Consider the following 27,456-nt stretch of genomic DNA (forward strand, 5'->3'; position numbering starts at 1 on the left):
GCTTCAATTATTCATGAAAAAAATCTATTCAGACAATTATAGGGAATCGTCTGTGTTTTCATTATAACCTAGTTAAAACATCATCAGTATTATTGAATGATAAGTTTGCTTGGCAGCCATTGTAATGTCATTCCCTCCTTTTTAGACACTTCAAGAAGCCATGTGCAACAGAGTGCGATTTTGCAAGACATACAAAACCTCATCAGGATTTTGTTTCGAACAAGCGGATGTGTGACTTTTTTTTATTTTTCTGTCACATTATCCCAGAGCATCAGTAGTTTTTATGGCTATAGTCTCCATTGAAACGTTTGCCAATGATCCTTTTGGAGATACAAATACTTCTCTGGATCAAAAATTGTGTTTTGTGGAAACAGCTTAGAATAAATTACACTCCATGGTTTCTGCTCTCTTCAAGAGCCTGATCTCATCTTATATATATAAGATTTGCAAAGGAATGTTTACAAAGAAATCGGGAAATAGTACAAAAAGGAAAGAGAGTTGTCAGAGCAAAAAGGAACAAGACTTAACTCACATTGGACAAACAAAAAATCCAAACTTTTCAAATACTTTAAAAAGCACTGTTAAAAAGATTGCCAAGTGCCCATCTGCTCGCAATTTATCAACTGAAGAAGAGGAAAGCAATAGAGAATTTTCACTTTCTCCAACATTCAGTTACAGAGTTGCTATTGCCAATGGACTGCAAAGGCATATTTTTGTAGCAAACACTAATAATGAAGATATAGTTCAAGACCTGTCTTCAAATGATAGCTCATGTTCTGAGTCGTTAAGTGAAGTAAAAACTAATAGCAAGAAAAACGAATACTTATCCCACACAATGCCTGTGAGACGCAACAGGAAAAGCTTGAGCAGCCTCGCGGCCTCTGATGGGAGCTCGGACGGAGAACGCACTTTACACACACTGAAGCTGGGAGCCCTGCGAAAGCTGAGGAAATGGAAAAAGAGCCAGGAGTGTGTCTCATCAGACTCAGAGCTAAGTTCATGGAGGAAAACATGGGGATTGAGAAGTAAATCTCTGGACAGAACTGGCCGTCACCAGAAATCAAATACTCTTGAACCTGGCTTTAGTTCGACAGGTTGTATTAGCCAAACCCACGATGTTATGGAAATGATCTTTAAAGAGCTTCAGGGAATAAGTCAAATTGAAACAGAACTCTCTGAATTAAGAGGGCATGTTAATGCTCTGAAACAATCAATTGATGAAATTTCTAGTAGCGTAGAAGTTGTGCAAAATGAAATTGAACAATTGCGAACTGGATTTGTACAGTCTAGAAGAGAAACTCGGGACATACATGACTACATTAAGCAGATAGGCCATCCAGGAAACAAAGCAAGTCTTAGATTTCTTAATGTGCCTGAAGAGCGGCTTGAAAAAGCTGAAAGCATAGTTTACAAAATATTAATGGAAAAAATGGGATTCTCAGAGGCACAAAGCACTATTAAAATTGAGTTTGCCCAAAGGCTTGGGCAGCAAAGAGACTGTCCAAATGCAAAGCCAAGACCCATTCTTGTTTACTTTGAGTCATCACAACAGAGAGATTTGATTTTAAAAAAGTCTTATAAACTTAAGGGGACTGGCATTGGAATTTCTACAGATATATTTTCCCATGAAATAAAAGATAAAAAAGAAAGAGGACTGCCTTCTTCTCAGACATATGAAAGCATGGATATGAAACTTTTAACCGTGGAGACAAAAACTAAAATGCACGACTGGGAGTCACCTGACAGTGATAAAGACTTGGAATCAGATATAAATAAGAACAGTTATGCAAAAATATCTAAATCAGCACATCACATAAAAGCAAGCACTACAAAGGGGACTACTGAGTCCCCAAGCACTAAAGACCTTGACAGAACTGCTGACAATAGCACCTTTTCACACAGAAGAAGTTATGACAATCAGTCGCCAGAATTTGACACTATGGAAAAACAATCAAAGGCCTATTATTCAGATGTGAGTCCTTTGTGGCATTTACAGAATGACTTTGCAACGCCAAAGCTTAGCCGCTCAGAATCAGATTTCTCAAAATTATGTCAGTCTTACTCTGAGGATTTCTCAGAAAACCAATATTTTAGCAAAACAAATGGCAGTTCATTGTTGTCTTCCTCTGACCGAGAACTTTGGCAGCGAAAGCAAGATGATTCTCTAAACTGGTATGGCAGTTCCCAGGAACAGACTTTTGCCCAAGACATGCAGCAGTATCCAGAACAAAATGAAGCAGGGAACATAGAAACTGTTGACAGTGGAGTAAGCAATGGAATAATCTGTGTATCTGGAGACATAAACCATTATGATGATAGTCAGCTTTCTTTACAGGATGATCTTTCCCCATGGAAAAACTGGAATCAGTTGGAACAGGGAGCAGATTTGGGCCTAGACTCATCCACACAGGAAGTTTTTGTGTATGATATGAGCAGCCCTTCAGACCAACAGACAGATTTTGGGAAGGGCCAAAGTTCTGACCTCCAGTATGATACTGAAAGCTATGATTTCACTCTAGATGGCACTTCTCCATCATGTCCAGGCCTTGACAGCGAAACACAAAGTCAGTGGACTGGTCAGTATGATGATTATCAGGAAACAAATTCTATCTCCTCATATCAGAATCAAAACAGATTGCCTATGATGTACCGAAGTCAAAGTGAGCTGCCAAGTGACGACTCAGAGGAGGCCGCCCCTAAATCGTGGCACAGCCGATTAAGCATAGATCTTTCTGATAAGACTTTCAGCTTTCCTAAGTTTGGATCTACACTTCAGCGTGCTAAGTCAGCTTTAGAAGTAGTCTGGAATAAAAGTACACAAAGTTTAAGTGGTTATGAAGACAGTGGATCATCTTTTATGGGAAGGTTTAGAACGTTATCTCAGTCTACTGCAAATGAATCAAGTACAACTCTTGATTCTGATGTTTATGCTGAGCCTTATTGCTACAAAGCAGAGTATGAGGAAGAAGTAATTGAACCATCTGGTGAGAATGAAACAGACTATGTAGAAGTAATGGAACAAGTCCTTGCTAAACTAGAAAATAGAACAAATAGCAGTGAGACTAGTGAGCAGGTCCAAGAGTATGAACTGGACCAGTCCTTGTATGAAACTCCATATGCAATGCTGCCAGAGGAACAATATGACACACAGTTCGACAGTGTGATCACTGAAGAGTTATTGGAAGTTGAAAGTGAGATGGCTCCTGAAGTAGAAATAAGGGAGGATGAAAATCAGAATGTCCCAGAAATGATTACTGAAGTTACTGAAATTCCAAAGAAAAAAAGAATACGACCATCATTTAAAGAAGCTGCTTTAAAAGCATACAAGAAACAAATGAGTGATTTGGAGGAGAAGATCCTTGCTGGAGGTAATAGTGTTTTAATACTGTCTTTTAAGTAAAACATTTTTTCATTAGATTTAGACATTGATTTTTGTATAGTACCTTTTCTTGCTCCCATTGAATTCAGCAGCAAAAATTCTGCATATGTCTGGTTTTGTTTAGAGGGTGAAATAGTTCCGTAGAAATCAAAATATTACATTTCACAGGTTTGTTTTTAAAACAGTTTTCTGAATATGTTTAGTCAGACATGCTTGTAAGTATTGAATTTCAATAACTTGAAAATTAAATTTCACAAGATTTAAGTCTTAAAAAAAGAACTAATAGTACTTGGTTTTCTCATAGTTTTATAAATGTATTTATAGGAGTAATACAGAGTGTACAGATACTACACTCTTGTTTTCTTCAACAGTTTGCAAGCCATGGTTGGTTCTGTACTCATCCTGAGGGGCAGTGTTCTCTATCCCCTATGCAACCCATGACTTATGTACTTAAAGAGTGAAAGCCTAACCTGATTTTATGTCCGTTCTTACTTTGATTCTGTCCTTATTTGTACTCCCAACAAGCTCTCAGAGAAGTAGTCAGTCCCCAAAATGGGGTGAAAAGGGTGTGGAAGAAAGACAAGAGTGTAAATGGTAGCATCCATGTATGAAATTCGCAGGAGGGTTTGACACTGATTTTTTCATGACTTTGATCTTTCATATTATCAGACTTCAAAGCAGATAGTCTTATATATAACTTCAGTAACATACAAAGTAATTACTAGTAATATACAAAGCAATATACTAGTAATATACAAATATGGTGATATTCAATGTAAGCATTAACTGTAATTCTAATAGCATTTGTTATAATGTTGCATGTGCATTTAATTGGGAGAATTATAATGGCTATAGCTAGCCAGATGGTAATTGTCACCTTGACTGAATCTTTCCTTTATCTGCCTTGGAAAAATAATCATCTGAGACATTCATTTTAAAGATGAAAAACTGTGCCTTTAGCCAAAGATTGTATTCAGTAGTAAAGAGCTTGAGTTACTATTGTGTTTCTTTTGTACATCAACAGCTACTTTTACAATAAATATATAGTCAACTTGAAAGTCAGTTACAAAAGCATTTAAATATTGATAGTAGTAGAGTTTACTTTGAAGCATTTTACATTTAAATAAAGACACTTTATTGTATACTTGTATTTTGCAGGTGTTTTTCTACAGTACTCTGTTAGATACTAGGTGGTGTTTATATGAATGAACAGCTATCAATAACTAGGATTTTCATGACTTTTTCTTGATTTTATGAGGCATGGAAAAAGGGAACCACATTCAATTTACCTAATCATTGTACAATAGGAATATAATGGTCTGAAGATTTAATTAAAGAAAGTACACAAGGAAGACCTCATCTTTTGAAACCCAAATTGATTCTACTATTAAAAGTCTGTGTGTTTGTGTACACTGGTAGGTAACAGTTGTTAGAAAATGAGAATTAACTTTGATACGTCCCATGCAATCCTTTCTAGGAATTAAATGTACGTTCTTCTTTTAACCCAGCAGGTGAAAGGCTTCTTTCAGTCTCTTACTCTATTGACATTTTTTCTTCTGACTAGCGGAAACATTTTTTATATTTACAGAGAATGATGTGACCAGTTTAAGACAATGTGTTATTAGGTGTAATCTATGGGGCAAAGTGTCTGCATGGTTATGAGATCTCATACTAGGATCTCCACTTATGTTTCCAAAACCAAATTAATACAGAATATTATAAAATAGAAGGGAAATAAAGAAGAAAGGGAATATGTCCGGAGGTTAAGGGGAATCTACAAATGAACCTCTACAACACACTACTTCTCATCTTATTCTGAGAACAGTGTGCATTCGCTCTTGAGTAGCAGTTCTGTTTCCTCTTCACACTGTGTTTTCCATGCCATCAAGGAGTAGGATAGGTGTTTCAGTCAGGGATTCTGCTTCAGCAGTCACCAACCGGTTTGTTACAAATGGAGCTTTGGGCCCTGTAGCACACCTAGCAATACCTATAGTCTTTCATGGTTTTATATCTAATGGGTTGAATACCTTTATGTCTGCAGAAGACTTGAAAATTCTTCAGAATTTAAAAGTCAAAATGTATTTTGTAGCTAGAGTAGTCTACTCAAATAATATATTGTCTGAAAACTATTTCTCCTGAGTGATAGGTAGTATTATTGGAGCAAAATCTTTATTTTACTTTCAGCTTACTCTCGGTGAGCTGGATAGTGGATATTACAGACAGTCTATTCACAGATAATGAATTCCACAGGTGGGACGTCTGTCCTTGGAGATAGTCAAAATCCATCTGGACACGGTCCTGGGCAGCCTGCTCTCAGTGGCCTGATTTGAGCAGGGTTCTTAGACAAGGCCTCCAGAGTTCCCTTCCAGCCTCAGCTGTTCTGTGATATGGAAATGCATTTTTGAATACTTCGTATGCAGCCTTTGAAGAAGGATGTCTTCTTAGTGTCAGTTTGGCTGCTAAGACAAAACACCTGCAATTTCTGTTTATTACTTGAATGGCACATAGTCTAGGAAAAACCATTTTGTAAATAAGTTTTTAAAGAAGTTTTTCAAAACTCTCAGAACATATTTTGTAATTTCTCATTTTTGGCAACCTGCCTTCTCTTCTTTATGTGTGTAATTAGGCACGTCCAGAGTATACTTCATTTATCATTTAAGCAAGTAGTAGTTTAAGGTATTCAATCTTCATTTTAATATTTGCAGGAGCGATAATAACTTTTTTTAAAAGTGACTAATAGCTGTTCTAGGGTTTAAATGACTTTTATTAATCTTTTTGGGGTTTTTTACTCTCTTAGCCCTGTAACTGATTCAGAGTCAACTTCAGATTTCTTACTTTCAGATTGAAAAATACTAGAAAGAGAACAAGTTCTTTGAATTAATTTTCCTTATATGACCAAAACATAACCTGTTCTTCAATGAATTGTTTCATCCCTGCATGTAAGCAGGAGTTGTTAGACAAGAACCCGTCCAAGCAGAGATAGAACTGTATAATGCAGTAGTATTAGTTCTCCAGTTTAATACAGCAGAAGGATTTACAATGATACGATTTTCATTCTAGTAACGCATAAGGTAAGATCAGTAAATCTTTGGTACATAAATAATTTGTTAGTGCACAAGAACCCCATAAGATAGTCCTGTTCTGTCACTAGCTGGAGGAAAAAATACACTCTGGGCTGATTGCTTATGTATTATTTATTAAAAAATGTTTTTGGAGGCGTACTGGAATGACTAGGTTATACGAATGAGAGGAGACATGAGCAGTACATGAGTAATCCTCAGATTTAAAGTTGTGTAAGGATATAGAGACATTGCGTGGATGCATGTATATTAATGGAGGTATTGATGGTTGGAAAGAAATCAAAGAAATGCTACTCAGTTGTTTGTTTCTTTGTACACTGTAATTGAGAATGACTTAGGCTTTTATTCATTGTTCTAGTCCTCACTTGTTATTTTCTAGCTTTCTTTTTCCCTAGTGGCTTCTTCCATTTCATCTCTATCTTATCTTTTACAGGTGCCTTAGCATAAGCATGATTTTCTGTCCTGATGAAACTATGCCTCTGGAAAAGATTCCAGAGTTGCATGCACTCTTCTCAGTTGCTTTCATGATAACAGACTCTTCCTCTGAATTGTAGTTTGTGAGCAGTAGCTTCTTGATCCAGTTGTTGAAGACCTTGGTCATCATTTGATATGTCAGATTTTAAAAACCATTCAGATTTTAAAATGCTTTTGGTCTGAATTTTCAGACACAGAATGACCTGTAGATTGTTTATGATGTCAAGATGGGTGAAGTCATCTAGCTCTGTACATTGGTGCAGTGTCAACTCAAGAGGACATGGAACAGGGATTGGATTTGCCTCTTTACAGTGGAGGGAAGTGTTTCTATTGTTTTATAGGAAGGATTTGTACTTTGCTTCATGGTGTCTGACTGAAGAACAAAACTTAGAGATGAATATGAATACACTCTTTTGTTTATGCTAACATCTGAAACCAAAGGAACCAGTAATACATTACAGTAATACTCACTGCCCTGCTGGTATGGTCATTTGGTTCCACGTTAAGAAAAGCTGCCAGTAAAATAAGTAAGCTTGTTTCGATGCATAATTCAAACTCTGCCTATTCAAACTATGATTTTTTTGAAACAAGTACTTATTTTGTAATTTGGATAGCTTTTCTGGCCTTTTTATGAAAACTGTGAGCTGGAATTGCCTTAGTCAGCTGTATTTTCTCAAAGACTAAAGGCTTGAGAAGTTAACCTAACCCTGTCTTGTTGTACTTGGACTTTTTTTTTCCTGTGCTTTACCTTCATCATATTTGGTTTTAATACACTTGCACAGGAGCACAGTTCCTCGTAACTAGTAGCTATAGTTAATAGTGTTGTACTGCTTTTGTTACATGAATATAAGTCTTGGATTTGGACTGAAAATGATCCATGCTGTGGGCCAGATGAAAATCAACAGATCTGGTATTGTTTAGTAAATTAATCAGTAATTTTATAGCCATTCAGATGGAAATAGGATAAATAAAAACCTTAACTTGATCATGAAAATTTCTTACTCTCAGGTGGTGACTCTAATGGAGAAATAAAAACCCTGTTAGAAGTTAAATTGTTTTTTTATATTAAAGAGTTCCTCTGCACAATCTACATTAACTATATTGGGAAGTGGGCTTTAAGAAAGGACCACTGTTTGTGCAAAGAGAAATGAAAAGTAAGTATATATCCCATTTTATTTGTTAATTGTTTGGGTTAACTACATTGACTGATTAAAATACGGTGAGTTGTGTTTGGGTTTGTGGTGGGGGGAGGTTCCATAAAAAGAAAGTTCTTTCACAGACTGCTGGTGCAGACTGGGGAAGGGAAGGATGTCCGAGACAGATGGCAGAATTTTAGATTGGTGTTTAAAATACTGAAGCAATTAATAAAGCTAGAACATGTATATTTGTGTGTATTATGCCAAACTGAGATGCCTGTTCTTTCACTGACCAGTACTAACAGCTAATGGCACTCAGTCTTGTCCATAAGATATTATAGAGGAGATTGTTGGTAAGTCATCTTTTGCTCTTTTTAATCAGTCTGTTTTTGTTACAATGGAATTTACAGTTTCAACGTTTTGGAAATTCTTTCAAATCCAAGCATATTCTGTACTCATTACACCTTATTTCTTCAAGTATTTTGTTGTTAAAAATTAAATATAGGCCAGATAGAAACACTCATAGTTAATAATAAGTAGCAGCAGTACAAGCCCCAAGATGTTTCATTCTGTTTTAAAACATTGGAACCACAGTATTTAGTGATACAAGGTTTTGTTTGTTTTTCCCACATCTCATTTATTTATGGTTTGTTTGGGTTTTTTTCACAAGAGTGATAAATTGCTTCATTAATATAAGAACTGATTGTGTATTCCGTGTGGCTGATATAGTTCATTTGCAACGTGTAAGGAAAATGAATATATATTCACCTAATATATCATCTATAAAGAGATGGATTTGGGGACAGAATACTTTTCAACAGCAGGTGATTAATCTATTGCTCTGCTTTTCATATGTAAATAATGTAAAAAGGCAGATTCCAGAGGATTTTCATCTGTGTGACTTCTCTGATTACATCAGACGGTCACAATGGAGCAGATGTGTAAGCAGGCTGGGGAAGAAATGGTTACTCTTGCTATACATTTTAATAGACATGTGGTACTGAGGAAACAAGATTACTCTAAGTCAAGGAATCTATTTTGGTGCTGTATTGGGAATAATAATGAACCACAGAAATTTAATAATTCTGCTTTCTCAACTGTCTTGGTTTCATTTCTCAACACCATGTTTGTGTTTGTCTTTTTGTCAGGTAAACAAAATGATGGATGTCTTTAACTGTTTTGGAAGTGATGGGGAGGTGGTGCAATAAGAAGCTGTACAGGATGGGAGGAGACAAAATACATATTCAGAGGATGTGGGTAGAAACTGATAAATACAGTATGCCTGCACTCAAACTGGTTAGCCACAATTCCTTTTTCACATGAGCATTCTGAAAATCCTCCACTAATATTACAGGAGGTAACATAATGTTCTATAGAATTATTAACCACTCCATGAATTTAATCAGGATGGTGCTGATGAACCAAGATATATTAATTTGCCTCAACCTCATATGCTTGTTTCATGCACAGGAGAATGTATGCATTATTTTCTTGCTGCTGGTTTCATTGGAGTCAGGCATAAGTCTTTAAACCCATCCCTTCCTATTTCTCTTCTGTCCTTGGATGAAGAAAAGGGATATCAGAGAGTTAAAACAGAAAATGGCAGTCTGTCCAGCTTGAGATTAATAGATTTGTAGAAAGGTTGCTTTTGAAAAATTATGGCAGGAAATCTAATCAGTTAGTCACAAAGATGATACACCCATCTTTTTGTCAGTGAAGAAAAAGCAAGTTATTACATTCAGCATCTACTGTAGAGCTGGAGCTTTGTGAAATGATGCTCTATATCAGTTGCTTGCTACACATTCAGTCTGTACTTTTTCTCCTCTGGTTAAGTGGGTGAAAGAATTATTTAAAAACCTGTTTAATATAATTTCCAGAAACATAATAGTGTTCTTCTGGCTTATTGTGTTTTGTAGTTACAGCATTTGTTCTTATCAGAAAATCTTAGATTGTAATACTGGGTCTCTTTCTAAACAGGATAGTAACCAAATAGATTGAAGAGCAACAGTTTAATTTAACATAGTAACTCCTGCTAAATCAGTGTGCATTACATCAGGGAAATGTGTGTCACAACAACATTTGTGTAACAGTCTCAGATCCAAAAAATTCTACTGTTATCAGGTGACTTTTCCTAGAATAGCTACAGCTATTCTTTAAGGATAAAAAACCAAATAAACCAACCAGGCAAACAGACACAGATAAAGGCTCAAACAAAACCAAAAACCTCTTCTAGTTAGAGAATGACTTCTGTTTTTTAAAAAAAAGTGATTTGTTAAAACTGCTGGTTTCCTCCATAAATGAAGAAAGTCTCTGCTAACTCCTTATGAAAACAGGAGGGCATTGAACCCTGTTTTCACTGACTTTAGAATTAATGTAGATTGATAAATACTCATGCAATTTGTCTGCTTTTTTTAAGCTTTAACAGATTTAAAGATGCTAGAACTAAGAGGAAAGCTGACTGTGAATGTCCATTCCAAGGGGGTTTTATACTGATTTTGCTGGGAAAATGAACACAATATTGTATCATCAAGATTAAAAAATATTTTAAATTTTTATTTCCAAAATATTTAAGCATTTTCTTTAGATCGTTGTGTTTTAGAAGTAGAAATAACACTGCATCATTTTTGAATGCAGCTTTGAGACAAAAGAATCTTGTTAAAAGCATCAGTCTGAAAAAATATCTAGACATGCATTTTAAAAATGTAATGACTTGGAAAACATGAATTCATAAATAGGCTCAAGTCTTCCTCTGGTGTATTGATGAAGAAGAATATTACAACAGAGTGTGTAAGAGATTCTCTGTTTTGCTGTCAAAGGGAAATTCTGACTACTTCCATGGGACAGGTACCAGACTATTTCCTTATGTAAGTTTTCCAGGTGATCAGTGGAACACCTAGGCAGTTGTCTTTCAGGAACTCTAAATAGAAGGAAATACCTGAAACCTCTCTAGTTATTACTGATGCAAAATTATCGTTGATTCTGACTTTGTTAACCATGAGGATTGTTGCCGTAGGGAGCTGAGAGTGTTCTTAAGGCAGCTTGCAGGATAAGTTTTTGACAATCTGAAAATCAAGACTTATGGTTGTGTTGCTGACAGAGCAATTTAAAAATGTCTCAGATGCTATAACAAAGAATATGGTGTGCAAAAGATGCAAGGATACAAGTTAGCTAGAAAAAAATACCACAGAAAATACTGTAATCTGTTTTCACTAAATAAGTAGTGGTAAAGAGCAATCTGCTGACTGACACTTGAGTGCTTCTCTGGAGTAGATTATTGGAGCTGCAGCAAGTGATTTGTCAATGCTGTCACAGACCCATAAACTATGTATAGCTCTGGGTATCACCAGTGCAGCTGCAGCCTCACCAAAGGAATTCTTATCCTTCAGCTGCATATATAGCAAGATGGAATAAGGACAGACAGATGAGATGGATGTACTATTATTGAATGTAAAATAAACCAGGAGAGAGGAATATTTATAAAATGGATGAGTATAAACGAAAGCAGTTTTAAATCTCATCCTGTAGCTCTTCCTGTTTCATTTAGCATGAACAGGATGGAGCTGATGCTCCTCTGCATCCATAAGACAAGGAAGGTACTGCAAACATAAAGTAGTGGAATTTTCCTCAGGATCTTTTAAAGGCATGTTGGATGAAATTTTCTTTTTCTGAAAAACCATGAAAGTAAAGGACAAGGAGACATGGCTTTTTCTATTAGCTGTAAAAAGGGATTGAGGAATTCAGAAGGATTTATGCATGTCCTATCAAGCAAAAAAGTCCAATAGCACCAGAAGTCATCCTTTGAATTCCAGTGTATCAGTCTATTGCACTTAACATCTGTGTCTCTCTTTGGTGTTTAGGCATAATTATTCCAACTTATTATTTCAAGCAGAGCCAAAACAAACTGTAATTTGATTTTGAGATTACCTATACCATAAAAGATAACAGTAAATAACCATTTTTAATGTTTTAATGTTAATAATATTATTTCAAGTATTTTTCTTCTCCTGTATCTGTTAAGCTAGTTTCTTATCAATAGAAAAAAATCTGATGTCTTTGTCTTATCTCAGTTAGTGATATTAGCTTGGTGTCATCTTTTTATTTTGTATGTAATTATACATTGACTCATTTTTTTTTCAGTACTGTAAGTCTTGAAATTAGTTTGCCTTATCTAAATTTTTTAGTCTTCTAGTTTGGGGGTTCTGAAGATAATGTTTCAAGTGTTTGAGACTATTTTAGATAGTTCTTAAATCTTACCTCAGAAGTGGAAACAACTCCACAGGAGAAGAAACAACTTTGTGCAAACAGCAGTTGTGAATATCATGCCCTGTGAAATATGTGACTGTTGCCCAGACACTAGGTTCTGATCCTTTGTTCCTGATCCTAGCTGTACATGTTATTCTTGCTCTTTAACAGTAATATATTTATATGACTTATGGGTGTGTCACCATTAGCATTTTATTTTACAGCAGGGGTACGCCTTTGAAGCAAACCTTTGTCTTCCCAATTCACCACATTTGGTTTGATCACTGGTATGGCTGAGTGGATCTATGTGTTTTACTGATGGAACCAAGCCAGATGTTGCTCTTGAAGTTCACATCTGATGTGCTTAGCAGCTAATGGGCTTTCAGTCATCAGGGCCAAAAATAGAAGTGCTATGAAGTAAATGCCCCTGAAACATTTTTGCTGTGAGCACTTGTGTCTTTGTCACCAACTGCTTTGACCTTCTGATCTGCTCTTTTGGTGCTCAGCCCTTTGCTATTGCACATGTTCTTTGTGGCCCAAGGTGGACAGCAGCTCATCCCTGTGTCGCAGGCTGCCACCGAACATCCCTGCCCTGCTGTCACTGCTGTCTGTGCTGTCAGGATAAACCAGCTCGCGTCCCTCAGTGCAGTCCCCATGTTCACTGCATGAATAGCCAAGGAACATGGCTTTTGTTAGAGTCCAGAGGAACTGTTCTCACATTTGTTATCCAACCAAGGGGCTGTTTGCTTGGATTTCTTTGGGAGTAATGCAATTGGACTTCAGCTTGCAGCTCAGACCATGGTATAGTGATCCAGGTCAAATGCTTTGTGGCATTGTTAGCTGTGTGACGCAGAAAGATCTGCGACAATCTGTTTGTCTTCACAGTAAATAATTAATTACTTAGTTGCATGTACTGTTATCACATGTATTGAGGGAGATAAAATATGCCTTTTCATCCTTTTTGGATAATGTATGCCTTATTGTTTTAATGCTTTCTGGGTGCTTAAAATTCATGCTGACTTTTACTTCCTACTGTCACCCTAACAAGCCAGAGATTGTCAAGAGAGTCCACTCTTCAAGAGAATGGTAGTTTTTTGAGCTCACCACATTCTGTAATCAAATAGTTCTTTTGACAGTCTGTAACTTACTGTTTTAGAGATAAGTTCTAGAATTTGGTAGAAGTGACTACTAGCTGTTGAAAAATAATAGAAACAAAGCCATTAGAAGGCTAATGGGACTCAGTTTCTGAACACCAGAGATGCTTTTAAGCATGTCCTTTTGTTTCAGATTTGCAGGCCACTTTATTAATAGAGACACAAATGCAGTTTTCATCTTCACCAAACCGACCTCGTGTTTTGACTCTCGGTGTATCCACTAGTAATTTTTCTACATCACTGCTAGTGAAGTGCTAGCAGCGATTCTTCTATTTCTCCTGTCAACCAAGCTTTATTCAAGTTTGACCTTCTCTTTGTCAGACAAGCATCACTCATCTCTTATGATGTGCTAGCTTTAATATTATCTCTCAAGCGTTATACACTATCTCCCTAGAATAAGCTTCAGCAATGCAACATCCTCTGGGCTTACAGAGTGTAATGTTCTGTTCTGTAGTGGCAATAATAGCTTCTGGGTGCTGCATTTATTATTTTAGCATGGCTTAATTTGTGTCATTGTTTTGGCCAATCTATTTCTTTAATGTCTGTGTTAACCTGGTTTTCATCTGTCATTTCCCTTTCTTGGCAGTACATGCTAATTAAAATTGTCCACCTTAGACTTCAAACTACTTCTGACTGTGGGTATTTTACGTACGTTATTTTCATGAAACAGCTGTATTGTTATCAAATTTCAGCAAGTATTTTGTCTGAAGGCTTTGCTTCCAGGAACAACATAATTATCAGTCAGTTTGACATTCTTGCAGCCATTTTACAGAATTAAATATTGAAAAGGTACTTTGAGAAAATAATGAACTGTAATTCTTTTTCCTATTTGGTGTTGTGCAATAATGCACACTTACAAGAGTGGAAAATCAATGTTTTGATTAGTTTTGATCCTAGGGTTTCCTAACCGTTTAGATTTTTAGAACCTTGTTACAGTTCTTGTGCTGTGGCAGGGAGTGGAGAACGGAATTTTTGCAGTCATTAAAGAAAGAGGAGTGTATTGGGACAATGTGCTGCTCAGAAAAGTGCAGAAATGAAATCATGACACAAGGCTTTGAAGGAGTGTTATGACTGGGGGGCAGAATCACCTGAACCTCTTTGATAGGAATAGCCCTGCTGACTGATAGAGCCAGTTGTATTTCTGATGGTGCCACAAGGTGCAAAAGCAAAGATCTGTCTTAACTTCTCTATCTTCAATGCTAATAGACCTTTCATGCTGGAAGACTCTGCCTTTTCAGCATCCTTTATAGATTTTTTTCCTCAGAAATTTGAGTATAGAAACTGGTTGTCTTGTGTGATTCATTTCTGGTTTGTGTGAGAAGTTACAGATGGCAGCATTGCTAACAGAATGAATAAATTGGACCATGACAATCTGAAAACAGTTGATAACAATGGGAAGTTAAACTTTTCTAAGATCTGTTAATTTTCATACCAAGTTTGAATAGTAATTATGCATCATTAATGAATACTTGTTGGAAATTTTACTTAGCCTATATCTAAACCGATAGATGGATGGAAAATAACCAAGGGGCTTATTTGAGGATACTTAAAAAATTACAAGCCCCTCTCACTTCATTCCCCAGCCATCCCCATATGTAAACCACTTCCAACAGAGGCCAAGATTTAGTGGCTATGCTGAGTGTTACACAGCTTTTTAATACCTGGGACTTATTAAAGGAAACTTAAAGACTAATTTTATCTAATTTCCTGCTTATTTATCTAATTAAATGTAATTGACAGCCTTAAAAAATAAAAAGGGCTTGTGACCGTTTTTCTTTTGCCTTCAATAATTGACATTAGTTAAAGAAAAAATTCTCAGTAGTATGCAGGTAAATGACCATCCTGTTCTTTCTTATTCTGCTACACAGGTTTGTAGATGTCAGTGTGGACTGCACTGAGCTGAAATAGCAACAGTTAAGGAGCAAAAGGATTTTTCCTATAATCCTAGTGAAAAACGCCCTCCTCTAATCTAAAATGGCCTGTAGTATAGAGGCACAATAGGAAGGCTATTACTGGTATTTCATAATGTAGTGAATTTTCAATTGAAATAAAAATTCAAGGAGAAACAACTAATTAAAGTAAGAAGGGTTACCTATATGCTCCTAGGTGCAGTCATTACGTTTTTAGGTTAGTGTTTTGAGTGTGCGCATGACAGAAGTGAGTTAGATGAAGATAAGCTCTTTTAAGTAAATCATTGTCATTCAGCAGTATAATCTGAGATGTCTAGCTTTGAATCCCTGATTTGAAAATACATTCAGTGGTCTCTTACATAATCACAGTTCATTTCTTATCTACATCAAGGAATGTTGCTGTCTGTTCTGGTAGCCTAACGACTACTAAAGTGAATTGCTTGGTGACTCTGTGCACTTCCTGATTTGGTGCTCTTATATATGCAGAGAACACTTCCACAGTTCAGATTATTTCACTCATGGTAAATTCAGAAGAAGCAGTAAATGATGAAGTTTTCAAACTGATTTTGTCTCTGAAGATGCACTCATTGTTACAAAGAAGAGATGTTCTTAAGATCTCTTTTTTTGGGAAATCTGCGTCAGTTGTCCGCTTCATGCAATTTCTATTCAGAAAAGAGACCACTAGATAAGTGCATTTTTCTTTATATGTAACAACTGCAAAGAAAAGCAAGTTCAACCAAAAACATACCTTTCCTCCTTCCTAATTTTGTCATTCTCCTCACTAAATTTAGGCAAAATCAGGTTCCAGTAAAGGAAATGTAGTGAAATTAGATGAAGTTGGCTGAAACAAAGAGAGGTAAAGAAAATTTTATAAATCTATCTTTCATACTCTGAAAAATTCCACTTGATGTAGAAGTCTCAACAATTTTTTAATATATATCTTTTTAAACATGTGAATTAAATGAAGAGTTCATATGATTCTTTAGGCATCTGATAGCAAAGATTCTGCAAACTATTTGTTATATTCCACATAAATAATACTGAGATTTATTCTGTGGCTTCATGTGTCAGTATAACCAATTTTGTTATGATGAGATATTCTAGGAAGAAGGTGCAGGTTGCTTGAACAGATTGTGGTGAGGCTTCTTACTTCTTAAATTACAAGTCGTGTCTTTCTTCAAACTTCCCTCAGTCTCCAGATTTTTTTCACCTTTTGGACTCTTCCTTTTTTGCAAGTTCAAGAACTGATGCCTCTGTCTATCCTGCCCTGTTGGTACTTGCTGTCATGTCTTTTCCTCTCATTGATGTCAGATGCTGCTCCAGCCCTCTGTTTTAAACTCGTGTTTTCTTTAGGCCTCATAAAATCACACACATCCTGTTTCCATGGCCAGCCCAGGTTACAGTCACCTCTTTCCTCCAGGCTCTGCTCTCACCCTGCTTGGGAAGTGCTGTAATAATTTTGGAGTGGGAAAGTTAGATCATATTTTTGTCCAAATATTCTTTATATGCTTGAAAGAGTAGCGAGTACTATCTGGTGTTGAGAGATAAAATACATTTCACAAATAAATTTTAAAAATAGCATATGTAAAGAGTAAGCTCATTTTCATAAATGTAGTCAATTACTTTCATCATGTAGCCTCTAAAATTAGTGGCAGAATAGAGCCTTTTAGTTCCCTGATTGTCATTACTGTACACTATGCAGCTTTACAGTTGCCAGTATATTTTGGATTCATGTGTCTGAATGTGATTTTTCCTGTATATAAACTGGTTCAAAAATTAAATGTGGCACATGTTTAAGGTATAAATTGTTATTTTGTAATGCATGTAACCTGAGATATCTCCAAACATCTTGAGAATATACAAATTATTTAAAGGGTCCTTGAGCACTCCCTTTGGGGAAATGGAAAGATCAGTAAGGTGACAATTAAAACAATGCTGTTTCATGTATGCACTGTACTTTAAGTGCAAATGCGACAAGGCAATGAAATAAGGGTTGCTTTTTCTGTCAGTAAATATCTTCTGTCTGATTGTAAAGTTTCACATTGTACTCTTGCATTAAGCAATTTAGAATGATATATATATATTTATATATATACAAAATAACTTACACTTTCACAATTGTAGTTCTGTTGGCATTTGGGGAGTAATTTCTGTCATTTTATGAGTGGCTGTGATAGAATAGTTGCAGTTCAGGAGTTGGAGTGGGCAGTGTGGTGTTTATATCCTTAGAAACACTTCCTTTTGCCTTGAAAATAGAGCATTATTTATTTGAACGATTCAGCTATGTTAAATATTAAATATATATTCATTATTATTTAAAATATTTTTTAAAGGCAATAAAATATAAAATGGAGATGGGGTATAGTATGTGATTTATATGCTACCTACAGAGTCCTTCATAAGTGGGAAGGGTTCATATCTACCAAGAACATCTTTTTGTTTGTTTAAAATGTAGTGACAGTAATCTTGCCACAATTATACAGCTAAGCACAGGTGTTACTTGGATTCTGGTCTACGTAAACAGATTAAAACACTGACAGATTTTAAAGCATACGATTTTTTTTCAGAGACTGGTTTTTCTAACCTATATTCCCCTTCCCAATTCTCTTTCAGATAGCGGTTCTGTGGATGAAAAGGTTTAAAATCACCTATTTGCTATAGGGATCATGTATTTTGTTGATGTTCGTTTGTGACTTATTTGACCTGTTTTGTTCCTTCATTTTAGTTGTGAAATCTGCATGGTTTTTTTCCCAGCTTTCCACTCTTTTGTTCTCCTTTGATTGTATTGCGAACGTGTTGCATTTATATACAGGGTAACCCTCACTGTTGTGCTTACCATAATTGCCAACACAGGGGTCTGCTACTGTCAAACATGATATCTGATTTTTGCCTCTAATTATCACCTACCCTGCATTCAAGATAGGATTTAAAGGGCAACAGTATTTGGGAAGCAATACCTTACCTTCCCATGGGTTCTTCCACTCTGTGTCACTAAATGCTGAATGCTACCAAAATGTTTCCCAAAGGAACAGTTAGTCTAGCTTTGGCCTGGAGCTGACCCTGCTTAACATTTTCATATGTCTTATATGTTTGATGCAGTTAACTTCTCTCCAAAACTTACTAAAAGCAACCAAGTAACTGCACTTCTTTTGATCTCTGTTACAGGCTCAGTTAGTAAGTGCAAGTTCCTTGGATGCTTCAAAGCTTTATGCAGTCCAGGCGTTTGCTGGGTAAGTAAAAATATAAATGAGAATTTTATTTGTATCTGCAAATTAGTCTTACAGCACTATAGTACTTTTGCTAAGATTTTTAAGAAATTGCATTATTTTAAAAGGAAGATCATTTCATTGTGTATTTCTTCCTCTTTTAATACTTTTAATTCCTTATTTTTTGAGAAATTAATACAACCATTCAGATGCTGTGGTCAGTTATATAAGAGGGGTTTTTTACCTCTTTGCATATAAAATAAGTGTCCTTTGAAGCTGTAATACAGTTTTGTCTTCATTCTGGTAAATATAAAGTAATGCAAATCTAGCAATATAGTAGCACTCTAGTACTTGAAATTAAAAAGTCAAGGGAAAAGATCTTCCAGTGGCTGAGAGTGAATGTGGTAGAAACATTTTGTTCTGTTGTCTCCAAATGAAGTTATCTTGCACCCAGTTCTAGGGATTCCCTCCTATTTTGAATACTTTCTTATTATTCAAGCTAGAAAGGTAATGAAATAAAAGCCTTTGGTAAAATTTATCAGTTATATTAGTTACCTAATTTAAAGGGGTATTATCCTCTTGCTGGTGCACACTCTGTAAGTACCCTTTACTATAATTACAACTTACTACAAAGACAAGGTGATGAGATTAATCATTCATCTTCTGCTTTTGCATCTGAAATGCTATACAGTTGACACTATTAAGTTTTTCCTGTTTAGATTCCTACTTTGAGGGGAGGTTGTTGTTGCTAAAAGGTAGTTATTACAATAATTTTCTTAATATTATGCACATGCTTCCATGAAAGATATACTTAGGGTAACGGTTGTACTTATTGCTAAACTTTAAACAAATTTATGAGTGCTCTACAGCTTTTTAGTGATGTATGTAGTTTCCATATAGTTTTTCATAGCTCAGTGTCGTATTCCCGTCCTTTGCAGCTCCTAGAACCTTCAGAGCTGATGTTAGAGTCTGAGGACACATGTGACATTGTGCAGGATCAGTCATGAAATGTAAACCAGAGGAAAACAGTTTAACACCTGGTTATTGTTTAGTTTAGGACAGAATTTTGTAAGCAGACTCTAAATGCAGGTACTGACAGCCAAGTATTGTGTCTGTGCCTGTAGGAAGCTGCATGTGACCATACTGTTGTGCTGTATGGACTACTTTCCCTAGCCAGTTACTTCATTACAATTTCTTAATAGATGTAGCCCTTTAAAAAGTAATGTGGAATTCCTAATTTTTGTAGGTTGCACACAAAAAGCAATCTCATAAGTGTAAGGGGAACTTTTGCCACTGACAAGGACTGTGCAGACTGAAGCTGCACTTTTAATGCCCTCTCTTCCATTTCCAGGTGAATAAATTCAAATATTGAATCCTCTGAGAATAAGCTGTGCAGACATCCTGTAACCACTGCATAGGACTACTTCAAATGGCTGACAGTAGTTCAATAATAGCTCATGTTTTTAGAATAAACCCTATTTCTTTTGCTGACAATGTTTAGACCTGTCCTCAGCTCGCTTTGCTGTCCACAGTATCTTTATTCAAGCCCATTTCAATAGGCCTTCCTAAAAATAGTCAGGCAATTTTCATTTAACTTCTCATTCAGTCAAAGAGTGCTGTCATTTCAAAGACATTTGTGGCTCTGTTTTAATCACACTTCCCACTCTACTCCTTCATGCAAAAACTAACGCTAATTTCTGGGATCCCTCAGTCTTTTTACTGCCAGCTCAGCTCACTGCAGTTAGCTATGACTCCTCCCTCTTACTCCCTCTAAAAGGTGTTGCCATTTGATGTGAGGGAGGAGATTGCTTCCCTCACAACCATTGTTACCCTGCTTTATCTATGCAAAAATACCCAGGTGAGTCTCTTGTGCCTTGCTCTTCCCTCTCTGTCATAGCACAGTGCTGTGAACCACCCCATGCACCAGCAGTCCATAGTCCCAAGTCCATAGCAGGGACTGCAGCTCTCCATTCCCTGCAGTGATCTTCAACTTGGTTGCATGAGATGAGAGAACAGCCCAAGACAAGAAAGTAAAGACCAAAGACAGCTTTTCTGGGTCTTCTCATGCAACTTCTCTGTTAAAAGGCAGAAGCACCACCTTTCCTGGTTTTTCCATACCAGTATCACGTAGTATCATCTTCATTTTATTTTTCTTTACTTTCTTGAAGATGAGACGCTTTAGAGCTCATTATTTCCATCTTTTTAAAAAGTGAAAGCAGTTCTGGAGCTGGAGTTCTCATCATGTATATGGATCCTGGGTAGCACTGTTTTACTGTTTCCAGATACTTGCTCTTGTATTAATTTACTGCTTGCCTAATGAGGAGTCAGAGACTGATAATTTTACCACATGGCCTAATCCATTCTGAAATTTCTCTAACAATACACAGATGGTACTGCATGCAGATGATTACTCCTTTCCTTCAGTGGCATGTTCTCTGTAGTAAAACAAATTTATTGTCCTATTTTCTCTGACAAAATCAAATAGATTACTTTTAGGTAGAATAGTTCCAGAAGCACCAAAAAATAGTCAATGTGACAGGTTTTTTTGCTTGCCTTGAATGATAACTTTCATCAGATTATTATGATTCCACTTCATCATCTTGTATGTCAAGTTATTGTTGGGTTATAATTGGAAGTAGAGAAGGGAGTAGAGAATTCAATGTATAACCTACATTAACATGAGAAGTTTTTCCCTTGCTGTGTTATTTCTTAATGATGAGCAAAAGGCATTTAGTAAGATCTTAGTCCTATTTTTATGTTATAGAGCAGAATAATAGATAGAAATCCTTTTACAGATATTGCCTCTATATGAACATAAGAATACCTTATACATGATAAGTTTTATTTACTGCTGATGGAACTGCTCCTGAGCAGCAAAAAGCCCTGAGTTTATTTCTTGGTCTCTGTACATTTACTTTTCACAACCTCAGAAATGTTATTTTATTTCTATCACACATTTGCTGGATTTGTAAGTATGTCTGGAAGCTGCAGTTTGTGTGTACTTTGATCTTTATGTTATTGAAAAAAATTCTGCTATCACAATCCAGATGGAAAAATGGTTGTTTGAAAATATAAAGGAATTGTATAAACAGCCTATGAATTCTTTACCCTTTCTTAGGGAATGGTGCGGGTGCATCAGAAGGAAGTGAAAAATTCTTCACTAATTTTAGTTAAATCTCTTTTCACACAATAATTGAAACAGGCATAAATAAATTTAGAGCTTTCAGATGATAAACTCTTTGTTGTGAATGTAGTTTTTATATACACAGAGATAGAAATATAAGAACTGAAAAGGGTGTTTAAGGCAGTGCCAAACAAAGGACCATGGAAAGAAAAACGTTGGGTCTTGAAAAATCTGATATCTCAGTTTTGTGAGAATTTCTAATTACCTCTGAATTAGAACTGACAAGGTATATAGAGATCTTCCAGAACCCTCTGTGAAAAAAGTTCAGAAGGATACCTGTGTTAATTGTTTGGAAAAGTCAGAGAGAATAAGGCCAATTTGTTATCCGGATCAATATGTATTCTTTTAAATTCTGTTGGTGTGTCAGCCTTTTAGTCTTTGAAGTGACTCCAGGTTGCTCTTTGTTGTTGTTTCCAAGTTATGTGTGGGATCTAACTGGAGTTTAATTGTGTGTTCAATGAAAAAGCTCAAACTAGGAAAGAGAAGAGAAAATAACAGTGGTCGCCATGGAATTATTTTAAAATGTGACAAGGTCGGTTTTCCACAGTCACATGGAGTTATTTGAGATGTGATTATGTATTTAGCTTGATATTTTAAACTGTGTATCAAATTTAATGCAACAGTATTCGTCCACATCAATGATGTTCAATATGTAATGTTGGGCTGCCTCTCAACTACCAGATATACAAGAACATATGATGGAAAGCTCTTCTTATAATTTCTAAATCAATGGTAAAAAGTTTTAGGAGGTATTAAGCAACTCTGCTTTGGGTGAATGCCAGAAGAAAATGCACCAAGATCACTCACACTGGTTTTTCATTTGGAGCTCTTGGCTTTAGCTGGTAATTGCTAATTTTAATTTTTAACTATAAATAGAGATATTACAAGCAGTTCTTAAGGATGTAGTCTTGTAAGCTCCGTGTTTTATTTTCTCCTTTGCCTTTTAATCTCCAGCAGTCGTGGACTGTATGGAATTGACAGCATGCCGGACCTGCGAAGAAAGAAATCTTTTCCCATTGTTCGAGATGTGGTGAGTAACTCCTGAAACCGCTGATTCATTCTCCAGTTGTGTAGGTCTCTCTTGTAATTCTTACTGTGCATCTGAATGACAGTTTGTAACAATTGTTTTATGGAAAAAAGGAGTCATGAGAGAATGGATTGAGGGCAGTAAAAGTCAATGAGGCAGTTCTTGTAATGTGCTAGACAAGTCTGAATATCTCATTGGGTGTTTAGGTATTACTTGTGTAATCAAGTAATGTGCATTTCATGCAATAATAATCTACACATTTTCACAAAGATGCTATTGAGTGTTAGGGATACTGTTTCACTTGATTTATTTTGATACTGAAAGAGAGAGAAAGTTCCTTTTAAAAAGCAGTCCTTTTTCACTATTAATATTTTAAAGATTTATGCATACTTTAGGCGCAAGGTGAGGTTCTCAGTTTTTAACAGTCATTGTAAATAAGAATAACTAAGAAAAGAAATTTCAAAGTGGAAAAGAATGGCAGATCCTTTGAGATTTATTCTGACTTCAAGTCTAAACAAGATTAAGTAGAGTCTCTCTGCTCCGAAGAATTTCAAGTGCTATTCACATTTCTCTTTTTCTTTTCCTGTAGTATAGAATTCATAATTCAATAAAATATATATTTAGTCCCTGATGACGGTGAGCCCCCAGACCAATTTCTCACTGTAAAGCCAGAGGTATTAGGCTAAGTAAATGATGACTGCTGTCATTAAAAGTTCAACATTTGCCAATTATTACTCAGTTTTCTCAGTTTGTGTTCAGTTACTCTGTGGTGATCCACTAGATTGTCTGAGCAGTCAAAAAGAGAAAGCACAGCAATCATTTTAGAGTAGAATTCCTTCTGAAATTGATGAAAAGTTACCCTGTACAACATGGTAGAGCCTGAATTCATTTAAACCATCTTCTTGACAGCAGCCACTCCACTGTTAGTTGTATTAAATGTGTGTAGTCCTGCTGTGACACTTTAATGCATGTTAAATAACACTTTGCTTTATTCTTAATTGTTGGAAGTGCTTACAGAAAGGTACAGCTCAGAATACGTTAAGAAATCAAAATAAATGTAAATTATCTTTTTTAATGTTTACTTATGACTGTTTCAGAAAAAACAAATAGTTTTGTTAGAAATGAGTGCTAGACTCTTTTGATGCTGACTAAAATACAATTTCTTTGTTGTGCAACAAATCTGACAAATTAACATTCTTTATAATTTCTTTCCTATCTTGTCTGGATTTTTAAGGCTATGGTAAGTATTTTTATATTTATAAATCTTCTGGTATTGCCATAGTAACTGTTACAGATTCCATTAATGTAGTGCTTAATTATGACGTTCTATTGGAAAGTTAAAAAATTATTTTATGACCAAGAATTTAATCATAAAGGAAGTGGTGCCTTATGTGAATGTGTTCTCTGCATTATGCATACCAAAATTGTAAGAAAGATTTTATGTTAAAAGTTATCAGTATATTCCAAATATCTTTTCTGATGATACAGGCACAATGTTAACTCTCAAGTATGAAGAGTCTGTATTACAAATATGAAGAACAATCAAATTATATTACAGTTATGTCCAGTAATGATTGTGTAGTGAAGCTGAATTGTCATTTTTTCAAAATCTGTTTCCTAGGCTCAATACTGCAGTTCTGTTGAATATTTCAGGATTAGACATCAACTTTTTTAATAGAAAATTATGAGACGGGGCTAAGTAATTTACCTTAGTCTTTACTTCATTTCAAATTAATTTTTCCTCCTTCCAAACCACCTTCACCCCAGCATCCCAAAAAATGGTACAAATCTGTCTTCCAAAATAGTAAAGTTGAGATCCCTAGAGTAATAACACCTGTAGTTGCTCAAAAGGAAATAGTTCTGAAATTGTGCAGGTTTTAAATGCTGTAAACAGTGACATTTTTGTCACATTCACCTCTAGTGGATAATTTTTACATCACATTAAAAATAATATCAACATTTGTTAGGTGATTAAAAAATGGCTTGTCTTCAACTTTTTTCCTGCTGATAGCAGTCTGTAGATTTTTTTAAAGGATAAATGAAAAGATGATCAAGAAAACTGAATATCTCTGTAAAACCAGAGCAATGAGAATGACAGCCAGCAGTCATGAACAGTAACAGGAGCCTGTTTGTTCCTCTGTGCTATTTTAGCTGTGAGACACAGTCTGCCTATTTCATTGTGATAGAGGACTTCTCTTTCTTTTTCCTCAGCACATTTTGTCATTTAACATATAATTGTAGCTTGAGACCAATTTGCTTTTACTTAGAGTTACCATTTATCAATGTTTTTGCTACAATGACTTTTAATTATATTAATTTATTTATTTAACCTGCTAACGCAAATTTGGAGGTAATAAATTAGACAGTGTAGATACAAGTTATTAAGTAATCTAGAAGGCCTTGAGCGTAAAGGAGACTAATTTATTTTAAGTCCTGTACTAGGGAATTGCAAAACAAATTAAAAATTAAATAGACAATGGTGTGCTTTATCATCATCTCTTATTGTTTGGGGCTTTGCTAGGCTTTTTGGTTTTGATTTTTTTTTCATATGTTCATAATTCAACAGTACTTAAGGTCTTTATGCTCTGCTGGTCAAATGTTTACCTGAGGAAAGCCATGAGGTAGTATCTGGACATCAGTTTAAGAGGGTAAACAAGCATAAACTGCTGACAGGTTCTGTGTCCTGTTAAAGGAGGGGAGTGAAACACTGCAGGTTCCTGTTGCTTTCCACATTCTTTTGATGCTCTGACCTTTTGGACATCCTGGAATTTCCAGCTGATGAGCTGCACTTACCTTTCATTCTTGCTGCTACTTGAAAACAGAGAGGCAATAGGGGAAGAAGTTTTCTCCTTATGTTCATAACCTGTCACCTTGTTTCCTGTAGATAAATCTGGCAGCCTTTTCCCCTTTCTCTTTCCAAAATGCTCACTCCTCCTTGTTTCATTCCATACTTAAGAGGTGACACTGCTGTGTGTTCAGTGATTCATGCCGTTGAATTAACACCAACTTCAGTGTTTTAGAACAGAAGCATTTTATGGCCTTTCTCATGTAGATGTAGTTTGTTCTGACAGTGGTACATAAATGGAAATAATCCATGTGGGGTTTTTTTCACTAAAATCCCTGTGAATTTAATCCATATGACTGTTAAATCTACTGGTTTATCACAAATCCCTCTAGATACTGCTTTCTTCCAACATAACACTTTATTAAGATCAGCCTAATTATCTGTTTCCTATTAGGTTTTGTTATTTTATATAGGGCACTGTACTATAATTTTAGACACTTTTCTGATTAAGATGCAAAATAGTAAAGCTCCATAATTCCAAGGGCACCTCTTGGGAGAACTGGGCTTGAAGGACACATGACGGGGTCACAATTGCTTCCCCATTTTTTTTTCTCACAGGAAGTAGTATCTGTTTATTGAATTACAGTGATAGCATGAAGCTGCAGTTCTGCTGGCTCATGTTCTTTAGTATTGCTGGAGGACAGAACACAGCAGCAGTCACTGCCCTATATTTGAGGTTAATGTTCTTATGCCCTTTGTGCTCCTGTCCTGACAAGTTGTTCACTTTGCTCTACTGCTTGGAATGGCTGGGATTGTGCAGCTGAGACCTAAAAGGGTCAAATCCCTTCCTAAGTGCAAGGGACATGAAAACTTTAAAACTAGTGTAGTGCAGGCAAGGAAATCTACACAGGTACTTGGCAAAACTTTGAGAAAAACCCTGTGCTTCATGAGGGATCAAAAGGTCAATGCTTTTAAGGTACATTGTTTTAAAACCCAAAACTCTACTGATTATGAAAATTGTTTCTTTTCCTCTTAATGATCCAAAAGCATTTTTACTTGTCATTTTTGACTTTGATATGTGGGTCTTGTAGCTTTGGATTTTGACACAAAAAGTGTGAAGAAACACAGGCTGAACACTGTTTAATCTTTTCTGTGACTTTGTCAATCTCACTGGCACACACCCATGGAATTTCCCATATTAACAGAATTAGAATGAAATGATGGTCACAGAGAAGTAAACAGAATTATTTACTTAATAACAGAATGGAGAATCTGATAGCAAATTAATGACATAGAGTTGGTAAATTGATGAGTTTAAAAGAGAAGAAAAAAGAGGGACGGTTGTTTGTAATAGGAGAGAGATGAATCAAATACTGCTAAGCCATGGATGATTTCTTACTCTATAATTGGTTTCACAAGATTAATAATTCTGTGTCAGTTTGCAAGTTTAATTATTATCAAGAGAAACATACTGAAAATTGATTTAGGGAAAGTGAGCATTTAAAATTAAAATTGAACAGTCTTATAAATAAATAAATAGAAATCCATTTTAAATATACCAGTGTTTAAAATTATATAATTGGAAGAAATTGGAATTGTCTCTTCATCCAGAGATTAATGATGCAGTTCCTTTGCTGATGTAAGCCTAAATTGCTTCTGGCCAGTATGCAATTCACAAAAATAAGAATGTCATATACAAAGTATCATTTAAACTTCTGCTGTAATAGTTCTGTAATGATGGACTACAGAGACTGACTTCACTGTTAGGTGAAAATCTGTAACCTCACAACAAAGGGAACAACAGACTTATGGTTAGTGGGTGGTATAATTGATCCACAGTGCTAGACTGTGAGGGCAGCAAAGCATGACAAAGCAGATA

General features: G+C 35.7%; 1 protein-coding gene across 5 annotated transcripts in view; it reads left to right on the plus strand.

Moving 5' to 3' along the window:
* Positions 1-27,456, plus strand: part of UNC13C (unc-13 homolog C) — a 166,584-nt gene that overhangs the window by 44,241 nt on the left and 94,887 nt on the right. For 2 of the 5 annotated variants that reach the window (XM_063412559.1, XM_063412561.1), the window contains 2 exons: positions 18,541-18,605; positions 22,720-22,795. In XM_063412559.1, the coding sequence (XP_063268629.1) occupies positions 18,541-18,605; positions 22,720-22,795 (141 nt within the window). Of the gene's footprint in view, positions 1-282; positions 3,369-17,988; positions 18,012-18,540; positions 18,606-22,719; positions 22,796-27,456 lie in introns of those variants that run through there. The other 3 variants (XM_063412563.1, XM_063412562.1, XM_063412560.1) reach the window with 3 other exon arrangements.

This window comes from Prinia subflava, chromosome 15, assembly GCF_021018805.1.
Source record: "Prinia subflava isolate CZ2003 ecotype Zambia chromosome 15, Cam_Psub_1.2, whole genome shotgun sequence".
Lineage (NCBI taxonomy): Eukaryota > Metazoa > Chordata > Aves > Passeriformes > Cisticolidae > Prinia > Prinia subflava.